Source organism: Astatotilapia calliptera, chromosome 6, assembly GCF_900246225.1.
Source record: "Astatotilapia calliptera chromosome 6, fAstCal1.2, whole genome shotgun sequence".
Taxonomy (NCBI): Eukaryota; Metazoa; Chordata; class Actinopteri; order Cichliformes; family Cichlidae; genus Astatotilapia; species Astatotilapia calliptera.
Window position 1 is genome coordinate 23,194,156 of NC_039307.1, and position 13,817 is coordinate 23,207,972.

At 42.4% G+C, this 13,817-nt stretch overlaps 1 protein-coding gene across 2 annotated transcripts; it reads right to left on the bottom strand.

Annotated features, from left to right (window-relative positions):
• Positions 1–6,528: 6,528 nt before the first annotated feature.
• mogs (mannosyl-oligosaccharide glucosidase) lies at positions 6,529–13,512 on the bottom strand. Of its 2 annotated transcripts, none has more exons than XM_026171183.1 (5): positions 13,366–13,512; positions 11,937–12,300; positions 10,316–10,539; positions 9,980–10,173; positions 6,529–8,985 (listed from the first exon to the last, which is right to left on the bottom strand). In XM_026171183.1, the coding sequence occupies exons 2-5, from the start codon at positions 12,283–12,285 to the stop codon at positions 7,218–7,220; spliced, it is 2,535 nt and encodes an 844-aa protein (XP_026026968.1). In that variant the 5' UTR covers positions 12,286–12,300; positions 13,366–13,512; the 3' UTR covers positions 6,529–7,217. The 2 variants fall into 2 exon arrangements, with proteins under 2 accessions (XP_026026968.1, XP_026026969.1); XM_026171184.1 differs by lacking the exon at positions 13,366–13,512 and adding an exon at positions 12,482–13,337.
• Between the last annotated feature and the right edge of the window lie 305 nt (positions 13,513–13,817).

Sequence of the window (13,817 nt, forward strand, 5' to 3'; positions counted from 1 at the left end):
TCCTTCAAAATACCTGCACAAGTAATTCCCTGCAGATGCTTCAAGATGCCAGCAGAGTTGCAAAATTTGGCTCAGCACGCTAAAATGCAAACATTTGCTTCTGCGCAATTAACACAATTGCACTTGTTTTGTCATGAAGAGCGAGACAAATTAAAATCTGGACCTGCTACATGAAGTGGATCGCCACTTCATTGAGGACGGGCTTTAACACGTGTAGCAAATTTCTTGCAAAATCTTTCCACAGTGCAGAAATGTCAGCCTTGCCGTTAGACTGGAGGAAAAGTCAGAGGATAATCAAAGCCATTAAGATGTGTCACCGGACAATCATGAATATTTATAGGAATTTTGCGCTGCACGTCTTCTATTAAATGTGAAGATACTTCAGGAAAAAGGTAAAAAAAAAAGAAAAAAAAGTAAAATCCTGCTGGCGGCTCTAAATCATCAGTCAAGGGATCACAGAGGAAGAGTGTAATATAAAAGTTTTTGATATTTTCAGTCTAGACCACAGTGGTGGGCCAATTGATTTTACTTTTGTGCTCAAAGTCACGCTGCTAACATTTTCCATGAAATACACTCGGTATTTCATAGCGTTTAGTGTCAGCATGTGAAAAAAATAGCAGTGTCCTGATGATATCGGGCCTACTCTGACAGAAAAAACATAGTAAGTCTATGTTAACTCATTGGTAACGTTGCAACTGCTTTATTGGATGTTTAGGTCAAAGTGAAGCATCTGGCTGGGTTATTTTCAGGTTCGCTCCTGGACAGGCAGTGGGAGTTTTTCTTACCAGGTGGGTGCCTGACACGAGTTGAAGAGGCAGAAAGGAGTGAGTGTCCTCTGAAATCATTGCCTGTGAGATGAAGGTTAGGGTGGACAATAATGCCTGCTGTATATTTGGCTATTTTGACTTTGTAAGAAATGGAATATCTAACCGCTGCTTTACCAACAACCTAGATCAGTAATACAGATGAAACCCAGATGATGGTTTGAGCCTTTATAACACATCATTACAAAAAAAGGCACATCCTGGCATGTAAATGCACATTGTGTGGTGCTCATTCTGGTCTCAGTCAAGCTAGTGAAACAAATTGCACATCAAAAAAGTCTCATCAATAGATTGTATTGTATTTGGGATCTGCAAGTGTTAATTTTCGAATTTTCAATTCCCCCAAAAATGTGAGCTCGTGTTCCACCCAGAGACCAAAGGTGCTCTTATAATTGTCTGTTCTTATTGATAGAATTTATTGCCTTTGTCCTGCAGCGCACACTATAATTCTGGTTTGAAGCCAAATCAGATAAGTGGATGGCTTTCACTAGTTATTGAAAACCAGTTGCAGGCTTCTTTCCATCAATCGATTTGCAATAGGAATTCTAAATTTTCCGGACAACACAGCTCCGCCGCTGTTTGATTTTCTTGGCCTTTAACAGTTTGACACCTGGACTAACTTACGTTAGTAAGCCTTGAGGCGACTTTTGTTGTGATTTGACGCTATACAAATAAAATTGAATTGAATTGAACTAAATCACTGGATCTTTCTATAGTCACATCAACATTACTTCTTGTTAAAAGAACACAATCATTTTGCACCTACAACTGATGCTTTAAAATGAACCTGATGTGTACAGTAACTCCTGGAAATCTCAATGCCTTGGCATCCTGTCAACCAGCTTTGCAGCCCACAGTGTTTGAGAGTAAATAATAGACGAACCTGATCCATACCAGGAAATCCACTGAGATGCAGAGGCTGTCGTTGCTGTTTGAAATAAAAAAGCACTTCAAACCCACCATGATCTGGAGAGCTTATACAGAAATTACTGCACTGGATCCACAAGACAAATACAAAAGAACTGAGATTAAGAAAATAAAAAAAATTTAACAAGGTAAGCTCCCATCTTCTCTGCATCCTGATGGTGTGAAAATGTATATGTATATATAACACATTTACATTCAGCCTCAAGAGCTGTGCCGTACTTTTTTGCTAATGTCTTCTGCTTCTGACTGCACAGAACATTTATGGAGAAATCCTCCGAAAGTAAGGGTTAAACGGTGCTAGCAGAAATCCATCTGCCACCCCCAAATCACATTCTGACACGTCTCACAGTCAAATCTCCCCCCCAAGGCGTTAGATGAGGGAACATCTTCAGTCTAAACCTGACTACAATGGGGCCAGTAAGACACCGCAAAAATGGATTGGGAGTGCTAAAACCACAGAAACCTCTGCCGGAAACACGACTTTCTATAAATACAAGATACTCGCCTCAGCTGCCAAGTTCGTTATTCTCTCTCCCTCTCTCTCTCTCTGTCATGTGGGGCTCTGCATAGTTATATATACTACATCATCATCCAAACACTGGGCAATTGAAAGCGAAATAGCACAAATAAGAAAAATGAAAGCAGCGGAAGCGTGGTTCGTCTTTGAAGGAACATCTCTCTCCTGCTCTTCCTCTGAGAGTGGGAGTGGGTTAGGGAAGCCCGGTACCAGGCCCCGATGCTGCTGCTGCTGTTGGTGTGGCAGGTTTCCCGTGCGATCCAAAAATACTTTCGCACTCGCCCACTTTGGTCCCCAGCCGCCTGCCTGTACTCTTTGGTTCTACAACAGGGATGGGTGAGAATCAGATTCCAGCTCTCCAATCGTGATTGCGGAATGCCCCAGTGTTTCTTTAACTATGCCCCCAGACTCCTCCACACACGCTGTGCTCGCATGGCTCCCACCTTGCCCTCTTCTCTGTTGCATCCATGCTTACGGCTCTCTGACAGTCCGATTCTTGGGCCCGATCCAGCTACTGCACCTGGTGTTACCTAACTGCCTGCACATTTTCAAAAGAAATCCAAACAAACAACAACAAAAAAAAAGCCAAGACATTAACATTTTCTTTCTTTCTTTTTTTTTTTGCTGTTTCAATTATAACATCTCCACAGAGGTGAAGCATTCCTTAACTCGCACGAAACACATACTGTTAGATAACATGAAATTAAGAGAAAGCAATGTAAATACCTATAATATTTCATTTGACAGACAAACCAGCAATGCCTTTAGACTGAAGCTCAATAACATCCACTGCACTACATCATTTTCACGCAACATGGAACTAATTGCATGTACTTTTGACCAACTTAAGTTAATAGGTCGGCATATTCTAGTCTCTGACTCATCTGCACCCACACCGATTTCTATTTGTTGCTCTTTCTCTTATCAAGTGACTCCACAAAGTGTATGAAAATGTACGTCCGTTAATTATTAGAAAGCATTATTCGTATCGGTGCTTCACTGCCGCGCATATACTGGTCATTACAGAGACCTGCAATGCAAACACATTCAAATAAATAGCTAACAGCAGACATGTGAGGAAACAGATGAAGAATGTTAAGAGCTTGCAGCTAACAAAAGTAACTATGGAAACGGCCGGCTCTACATTGCACTAGCTTCCACAGCTCTCTCCAGAAATAAAAACTGTTGGGCTAAGAGCGAATCAGGTAAAGACAAAAGATCCCGGGTGAACCTATTTATAGTGGGCCTTACATAACATACATAGACCTATGTTGGCTGAGGCAAGTTCGGTATTAAACAGCAAGCTTCTGAGGAGGGGGGGGGGGGGAGTTTGTGTGTAAAAGTGAATATGATAGATCCTAGAGCAAATTTTATCGAAAGCCATTTAGTGTAAACAGCAATTAGGATGACTCCTAATGAGAGGAAAGCTTGCTGTTTTTGATGTCGGGGAGAACAAACGCTGTCACGCCATCCTGTGTGGTCAGTGATGTCAAAGCTGGAGTTCCACAACAACATTAACATGCAGTACGCTAATGAGACGTGATCCATTGAGCAGTTTAAAGCCACGAGGCTTGAGGAATACACAGGGACCGAGAAAAAACAAACAAACAAAAAAACCTTACTTCCTAAGAAGCGCAAATTCATAGCCAGTTAGCCTGGAAGCTTTGTTTGTTTGTATGAAAGGCAAAAAAAAAAAGTTGTGTCAGAGGAGAACACACACACGCTCACACACACTCTCGCACACACAGAGCAGCGTGTGGCCTCGGGACAAGAAAACATCTGATATCTGCAGTGAAATAATACGAACATGCAAGCCCACATGAGCACAGAAACTGTGTGTTAGAGCCACTGTAGTGCTGTAATGCATGAACAGTGATCATCTAGAAATACAGCCTGCCACCATATCTTAAATCCAAATTGATCCATTAGCATAATTATCCACTTATACTGCTTTAATTCTAAGTAGCTCTCCATTGTAAGTAAAATGATAGCTAAGCTGTATTCAAAAAGCCACTTTTCCACTCACAAATGCCTTATTAATTAGCTCCCTCTAGCATACCTTCCCAGTAATTACATTCAATACAGGAGTCACTGCTGTGTGTGTGCATGTATGTGTGTGTCTATGTGTGTGCTGGGGTGGTGGGAGGGGGTGCTATTAGACAACTTTATAATTACTCTGTACATGTATAATGATCTCCATCACAGGAAGAAAAGAAGAAAAAAAGCCCCTTTCCCCACAGAGCTGCTGCATTTTGGACACTGCATTCACCGCACTCACTCAGCCGAATCACCGGCAGCAGGCAATCACAAAATATTCACTGTATAGAAGCTCTGATAAGGTTGGGATGATATGCAAATGAATACTCCCTGACTCATCTGTTTATTATGCAGTCACATTAGTTAGCTCTGATGCTGTTTGGCTATTATCCCATCTCACTGTGAAAAAAGGGTCCTGGGTGAGGGGGATGGATTGCGCAGTGAGTGCTTTAGTCACACAGATTGTCCGCACTCTTCAAAGAAATAAATGCATTTTCGACTGTAGTTGCATTGAGGGGATGTGGAATCCATTTCCTCTGAGAGAAGCAGCAAAAAGGCAGATGATGTGGCTCGTCTGTGTCCAAAATCCCTTGATACTCTGCTTTTACGTTAGCAGGTCAAGGGGTCAAACGACGAGCTTGCGTCTTCCGCAACTGAACCCGGAGCCAATTATTTCACATTGATAAATCATACGGCGTTTTTTTTTGTGCTTTATACCCAGCAACGATTCAGTCAAGTAAGAGTTTCAAAAACGTAAAATGTGAATTTTAAGCCTTTCTGCAGCCGCGCGCATGCTTAAACTTATTGTCGGTGACACGATCGAGGGAAAAAATGGATACTAATACTGTAGCTTTTACTACATTCAGCAGGACTACCAGTCTGCAGCTTCTCAGTCTATCTGCTGCTCTGCTAACTGATAGAGGCACTATTTTTAGCCATGCAACCTTAAAGCACCATGCTAAGCCTTCAACTATACAACCGCACATCTAGTCCATTCAAAGGATTCATAAAAGTGTAGAGGCTGCAACCCAGTGGTCATTGCACACACACTGAGAGCCTGTATCAGTGCTCCCAGCGCCAGCGTTTTATATATCTGGTGTCAAAGTATTAATAAGAACATTGCCACTCTTTGCCCATGTGCGTGAATGTATGGCAACATATGTCAAGGAGTGAAAAGAATTTGCCATGTATGTCTCCTCTATGCCTTTGATCTTGGCTAATTAAGCACCAAGCCCTCACAACAACTGTGCTCCATGGAAACCATGCAAAAAAAAAAAAAAAACAGGGAAAAAATTGACGTCAGCAAAAGGCCTTCAAATGCGCCATCTCACAAAAGAAAAAGGACCGGCTGCTGTATAAGGTCACAGCGTGTTGAAGCTACCGTCGGCTTTGACTGACAATGACATGAAGTACCTGCAACACAACTTTATGTCAATAACTGGAAGAGTGGACAGCCTTCCATGTAAGCTGTACATTGAGGATGAAAATCACACTTAGCCTCTCTGTGGTACTGCATAATATTCATTAAATATTAACACTTAGATCTCAGACTTAATCGTGTTTTTTGGGATAATATCCACTCCTAGAGGGTGGGCGATATTATCAGAGATATTATAAAGATCTGGAGCTTAGAAGATAAAAAGGCTACAAAAAGAACAACTTTCCTAATCTAAGATTATGCTTGAATAAAAAAAATGAACTGTTTGTGTGTAAAAACTACTATATATATCCAGCCAGCCGTGATATTAGAACCACCTGTATAACATTATGTAGATCCTTCCTGATCTAACCTGCCTGATGTCTGGTTCTGGGAAACTGGCAGAAGATAGTTTGGGTCCTGTAGGCTGTGGGGACGGGCCACTGTGGATGAGGATAGGGGGGCACACCGGCCTGCTGCCATGACAGGGTGTACTTAACTACAACATTTAGGTCAGTAGTTAAAGTAACATCCACAGGAATACCAGGACTTACTGTATGTCAGGATGTCTCATTGTGATAAAATGATCACTTTTAGCCGTCAATGGTTTTAATGTTTTTGGCCCATTTGTGTATTTGTAGTAGCAGACAAAGCCGCCAGTGTTTCAACCATAACAGGGTAATTTTCTTTTTGTTGGATGTCAAGCAGAAATGGCAGTTAAAGGCTTAGCAAGTTAAAAAAAAACCTGCTTCCAATATTGCAAACACACCAGTATTTCCAAAATAAAGTACACTCTGACAAAAAAAAAATATTTAAACCATTTATTTGTTGTCACAGTCTCTGCTGCATTCCCTGCCAGTCAAACCACAGGCAACAAAAAATGCTGAAAAAGACTGAATGTAACATTTTTTTCCCCCAAAAGACTGATTAAACAATTAAACGTCAAAATAATCAATCATTAAGACAGAGAATCAAAGACATGATAGATTAAAGAGAAAATGGCACAGTTACAGATAATGGCCCTTATTTGTCAAGTGAAAGCACGACTCGTAGAACTTTTCCAGGAAACTTTTTTTAGCAAACAGCTGTCCGTATAAAAACTGTCATCCACGCTGCTGTTAAAACATGAATCCTCCCTAAGAAGACAAACAAACATAGATGTCCGTTTTCTTTTTCCGTACTAAAGGCTGGACCAGTGAAGGTGTAGACAATTAAGTTAAATGCATCTGAAGCACTAGAGGGAGCTTGGCTCCAAAAACTTGGCAAAGACAGTGTAGCTGCACTTAGGCTTGTTTAAAACTGCCCTTCAAAAATACTTGTGTGAAAACACTTAATTCTGATCAAAGGTTAAACGAGACAGTGTGACCGCAGAAGCCGGTTTCTAATTTTGGATCTCGTTGCGTGTCGCTACTCTTTACTGCACAATGCTGTTTCAGTCACATCCAGATAAATGAAGGCCAGTATCTTAAAAGATAGGAGATAAAAATCAACAGCATCAATACTGTTCAGCCATCATTAATAGGGTCAGAGATGACCAGCCGGTGAAGGGGTGGCTTCCCTGCCCCCTGCCGGTGCCGTCATTGTACTGCTCCCAAATATACCCTGCTTCAACATACTGTCTATAAACATTATTGATAATGTTAGTCCTGAGTTCCTCATAAAGAACAGCTGCCTTCTCTTGGTATGGCCCTTCTGTGTGGCTGTAGTAGTGGAGCGCTCTGACTGCCAAGTAGTTGATGTTAATCCAGATAGGTCCTCTCCAGTAGGGGGCATCGTGTTCTGTATTTCGCTTCATGTACAGTGGATCGGACTTGGAGAGCGATCGCAGGCCGTAGGGTGTCCACAGCTTATTGGAGTCTCTCATATCCTGGAAAATATGCTCCAGCTTGGGTGAGTCGGGCTGGAGAATCTGCAGTAAGAACGGGAACAAGCTAACATAACCCAAAGCATTAACATGCTGCGCTTTGGGGGCCCTACGGACAGAGCGAACGAGACGAGCTACGGGGAACTGATGACGAGGCTGCCCTGGAGGTACGTACACCTTCTCCCTCTGCAAGGATACATCCTCTGTGTGGTTGCCAAAGTCACTGAAAGCACGGTGTTGTTCTGACCAGTGGAGCTCACTGAGCAGGTTGTTGTCACTGAGCACTTTGTGTGAGAGCTGGTAGTCCTCATGGGGCTCGCCCAGAAGCTGAGCTACTTTAGCCATGATGCCTGAGGACAACGCCATCCAGCAGTGCAAGTCAACGTGACGCTCATCTGCTGAGGGGTGTGAGGCCCGTGGGTAGTCATCCAGCCCAGAGGTCAAGGTCTTGGGATTGAGAAACAGATTGGTGTCCTTGTCGCGTCCACGCCAGCGGTAAGAATTGGGTAGGGGCCCCGTCTGTGTGGTGTTGTACCATTCATACCAGGTTTTGAGCCTGGGGAAGAGCCGTCGGAGGAAATGCAAGGTTGGCTGAAATGCTGCCTTGTCTGGATTGGATGAGAGTTGTTCAATAAGCTCCTGGAGCGCTAAGAAAAGCGTAGGGGGGTTGGCGTTCTCGTTTCGTTGAACAATAAATTCAGATGGGACTTTGCTGCGAGCCTCATCTCCAAGAATCTGCTCACGGGGGATCCAGCCCTCCATATTCATCAGGTCTATCCAGTGGGCAATGACCTCCCTCGTCACCTGGGGATCCCACTTACTCAACAGCAGCTGGTGAAAGCCCTCATCCCAAAGGAATCCTCTGGGAAAGAATGAGCGTGATGGAACAGCGGTGAATAAAGCACCTTCGGGATAAAGGAGAGGGTATTCATTGTAGACCGACTGTACTACCGACTGCCCAAAGAAGTAGCCCATTCCGCCCAGCATGTTGCTGAGTGCTGCCTTGCCGAATTTAATATACGCTTGGCTAAAACCTTTCTTCTCAAGGCCAAAAACTTTCTCAAACTTTGCATCAAACTCCGCTTTCCTCTTCTCCAGCTCCTGAGTCATGATGGAGCCCACCAGCTGGTTGGGGCGATCGTGAAAGCTTCCAGATTCAAACAGAACCTCAATCTGGAAAGGTGTCTGAACAGTCACCTGGTACACCACAAAGTCGCTTTCCTTCCTCTGGTCAGGTTTCTGCTGGTTTTGGTGGTGAGGGGGTTTGTAGGTATCTACACCGATGTAATGCTTCTTCTCGCCGGACGGAGGGCTATACACAAACCTGCGGTTCAGACTGTACTTCACAATGTCAGTCAGCTTCTCCAGACCAGGAGACACAGTCTGAAGGTAGTTGTAGCTGAAAAAGACAGAAAACTAGCATTGACTGCCGTGTAGTACCAAATCAGTTGAATAAACACAAAACCTTACAGTGTATTTTGTATTCAGCTACAACTATTAAGCAACCTTAACTGAACTTAGCACACTGTAGCTTAACTTCTGATATCTCCTGCTGTAGTAATGACTCAGAGTTTGAACAGAAGGTCACAATAAAACTTCATCATGCCCCTTCCCACAGCTAATCACTGGAACAGTTCATATACAATTCTTATCATTTCTATCCGTGCATACTGTACCTTGCTATTTTGCTATGCTGGTCTTCTCTGGCCCTCTTCAAAGTGCAAAATACTCCTCCTCCCTGTAAATGCTGCTAGCAGAAAGCTAGCATACTCCTCGTCCATTCAATAAGAAGCAACAACAGTTTTTTCCTGCTGTGAACAACACCTTCACTGCACTAATATCATCTGTTGTTTCAGCAGTACATTAGTTTTTTTCTTTTATTTTTGTACTGGTTGTAAAATGTTTTGTACATATTCCTCTAAAATAAATGTCCCAATGTTGAGAAAACCTGTATCATCAAGTCTGAAAATCTTCATCTGCTGACATCTAGTGGTTAGATTTCTTTTTTAGGTACTCTAGTAATAATTAGGATGACTCTAAATCACACCACAAAACACCATCCAAGACGGTGCAACATAATTAAAATGTTATGGCTCATTCAAGTCATGATTCTCTACTAGAAATTCATTTGTGTTTGCTGACTTAGGACTCCTGCCTACTACACGAGTGGATGTTTTCACCGTTCTATCAAGGTTTACCTTAAATCACTGACTGCTAATTGGAATTTTTGGCAGCTGTACTACATTTATTAAAGTTTAGACCACTGTTGTTTGATGCATATCCTTAACCCTGATAATTCTGAGCAGCCTCTTAAAAGTATGTTCTCTCCAACTTCTTTGCCTTTGTATTTAGTGTACTATTTTTCCTATTCACGTTTGGACTCATACACTCACGTGGCGTATTTAGCACTGGACAGCTCCCCAGTGACAGGCTTTCGGAAGGTGATCTTAAAGTTTCCAAGCTCCTCTGAGAAACCGGTGATGGACGCGAGGCGATTCCTCTCCTCTACGTGAGCCTGCAGCGAGCCCTGCGCGTCTGCTGCTGCGTAAAACATCAGGGAGATGACTGGTGCCTGGGGGGCGGAGCTCTGGTGGTTGAAGAACAACATACAAATCACCAGTGGAAGAACATAAATAGATTTAAAATATATAAACTTAGATGGCAGAATATTATCAGCTGCTTTTGATCGTGTGAGATAACAGCTGCGGCGGTGCAAAGTTATTACTCACATGCTGTTTGGCTGTGACCCTCCACGTCCAGTCTCCTCCATGATCCCCTCCCATCCTCTTAACAAACTCGGTGGTCAGCGTGAAATCGTTGTCTCGGATTTCTTGGACGCCAAAGGTGAGGCCATCGTGCATGAGCCAGCCGTAGCCTTGAAGGCGATCGCCCTGCTCACAAGTGTGCCTGAGATTCATGTCCAAGTCAGAAAACTGACGCATCCACATCATGCCTGACAAGAGTTATACATAAACGGAAAAGAAAAATTCAGTTAAAAGCAATAAACTTGTACAAATTATGCTCAGGATTATGTGGCAATCTGCAAATAGTACCTCAAAATGTACCGTAAGTAGTCCTGTCAACTAATTATCAATAATATTAAGTGCAGTCAAAGTGTTCTTAATTTTGGGAAGCACTCAAAATTTTATCCAAATATGGAGGATTAGGTTTTATAAAATAAAAGATGAATTACATATTTACATTACATTAAATATTAAAGAGAAATTCCACGTATTCTACCAGCGTGCCCTTGTTGTGATTGACAGAAAAGCTACAAAAAAAAGAAAAAGATTCTTCTTCAGTCTTTGTTTTTTAATAAAATTTTACAGTTAAATATATTTTTTTACTTTATATGTTTGTTTCATTTCAACCAAGGATGCTGAGTAGGTAAGTGGAGCTTCAAGGCACAGCTAAACTCTCCTGTTTAAAACCATTGAAACAAACTCATCGAAGATGGGTACACAGTGGTCGTAAAGGGCTGGACGTGATCATCAATATTACTCAGCTAAGCTGTGGTGTTTAAATGATGCTCAGTTGACTCTAATGATCCCAGTGTGTCAAGAAAATATCCCCCATGCCCTTACACCGCCGTCAGCCTGAACCGTTGAGTGCATGCTGCTTACGCCACGTTCTGATCCTAAAATATGAATGCTTGCAGCAGAAATCAAACGTTTATCCAATCTTCCGATGTCCAATTTTGGTGAACGTGTCGAAATTGTAGCCTCAATTTCCTGTTCTTAATTAACAGGAGTGATCATCTGCAATCTTCTGCTATCTGTCTGCCTCAAGGTTCAATGTGCTGTACGTTCAGAGATGCTCTTCTGCATACTTTGGTTGTAACGAGTGATTATTTGAGTTTCAATCACCTTTCTTCCTCATTTACCAGCTGAACTTCAGCAGGTCAACCTTTAGCATGTCTCCATACCTAAATGTGTTAAGCTGCTGTGATGTGATTGGCTGATATTTGTGTTAATGAGCACTCGAACACGTGCAACTAATGAAATGGCCAGCATATTCATAGACACTTGTTTTTCTGAGATGTAGTAAGTTGAAGCTACATTTGTAACCTATGGCAGTTTGTGGGGTTTGAAAGGTTAAAAAAATGATTTTTCACAGTCTCAAAAGTCTTTCACCAGAGTTGAACGAACAATAAAATCACAAAGACAAACGTGTTTTTCTAACATGTCATTTTGGGAAACAAGCAAGTGGCCACATTGCTATATTGTTTCCATTTAGATATTCATTATTAAATATTCCGATGTTTAAAATACAATAAGTCGCTGTTTTTCATTAAAACATTTAATGACACAAGTGTTTAGCCTTAGCCTGACTCTAAATGTGTGATCATACCTGTCACAATAGACCTGGGACTCCTTGTTTTCATCCCAAAGTAGACCTGAGGCCTGTATGACCCCCAGAACCTCTCTGGGGAAACCTTGGCATCGGTGCTATTGGCATCCAGGACGTGAGGAGACGGATGCAGAGTCACCACCCTTTTAGCCAGGCTGGATCTCATGTAGATGGCATAAAAGAACCAGATGAGGCTGAATATGCAGAGACCAATTGAGATGTTAATGAACATTTTCCCAATATTGACTTTCTTTTTCTTGTCCTTGCGGTGAAATGCAGAGGGCTTCTCATCTTTCCGTGGAGGTGGAGCAGCTTCACCCGTCACCACCCTCTTCCTCTGCCTGCCCATCCTACCCTACAGAAGCTAGGAAAAAGACAACAAAGAAAGAGTTAAGATTTATCATGCTGATTATCATCATTGATAAATATTATGGGATAAATAAATCAATTTCAAAGTTCCAAGCCTGGACACTTCAGGAAGGGTATCCAGTGTAAAATCATGGGCAAATCAAGCATACGGATCATCAAAAATAAGACTACCATACCGGATCAGTCAAGGCCAGGATTATCAATGACAGGCTTCGATGCTATTGTCCAGCAACAGGGTGCCAGTGGCCACAGCTGTCATAAATGACTGATAGATGAAGAGAAGGAAGGTTGAAGTATTATGTGAGCAGGAAGCATCACGTCAAGTGCTTTGGAGACAAAGAGAGCCAAGGCTGAGACGATTAGGACGTGTGCAGAGGAGGGATAGTGGATGCTGAATATGGAGCTGCCAAGCAGGGGGAGAAGTGGAAGACCACAGAGAAGGTTCGTGGATGTCTATGATAGGGTGCAGACAGAGGCAGCTGATCTGTGTTGGAGACCCCGAGATGAGAAGAAATTGTAGTCTTGCAATATAGCAAGTATAAAAAGCTCTAACTCTATGATGAAATCAGACCGAGGAGGCAGGACTCATGACGGGGACTAAAGCATATAACCCGGAAATATCCGGGGAAACATTCATCCAGTAAAATGCATCCCTATTAAACTTGTCAGTCCTGAAGGAACTGTGCAGGTTCACGTAGTCTCGAGCATAAAAACGCGGTCTAGCTTGATAACCTTGCACTGTGTACAGGAGCCGGAAATGTCGACTTTATAAAGCATTTTTATAAATGTATCCCATTCACACGCAGAGGTCTCGATTTCAGCAGCCATTTCCCGACACCTGTTTAAAACGGTGAACTAGTTCCTCGCCCCTACACCCCGGCAATGCAACGTCGCCTGCAGGTTGCACGCTACTCGCTAGTTGCCTCAATGCTAACGTGAGTTGGTAGGACTAACAGCTGTCTGTCGCAGTATATTTTGGCCTTAGTTAGCCTGCAGGCGATTAAATTCGGATTCATTTATCATTTCTAGCTACATGTTCATTGAGCAAACCATCACCGACCTGTCCAAACACCAGAGTCTCAGCCGATCATTATCCGTACTTGGCTAAGCTTGCTAGCCACTTCCTGGTTACTGCTCGCTTCCACTGACGTGTCTATGTTCTCCCTACCGCACGCCAATGATGTCATCCAATGATTTACCGCTTGCCCCTAAAAAAATAAAATAATAATAATATTTATAATTAGAATAAATGTAAAACTAACGCTTAGAAGGCGTTTTCATTTAAGCGTTAAAAATGAGAGTTTAATAAACCACTGCATACAAGCAAATATAGATTTTACTAAACAAAAAGTAGTAGGATTTTAACCGTGAACTGTATATGGTATATTTTATATACCGCGAATTAATTTAACGCACATTTATCTCAACCGGTTTATTTATACTGTAGGAATAGTAAAGCTATGCTAGGTTAAACCAGAGCCACATATGTCCTTAAAGGGCCAGAGTCTTGGT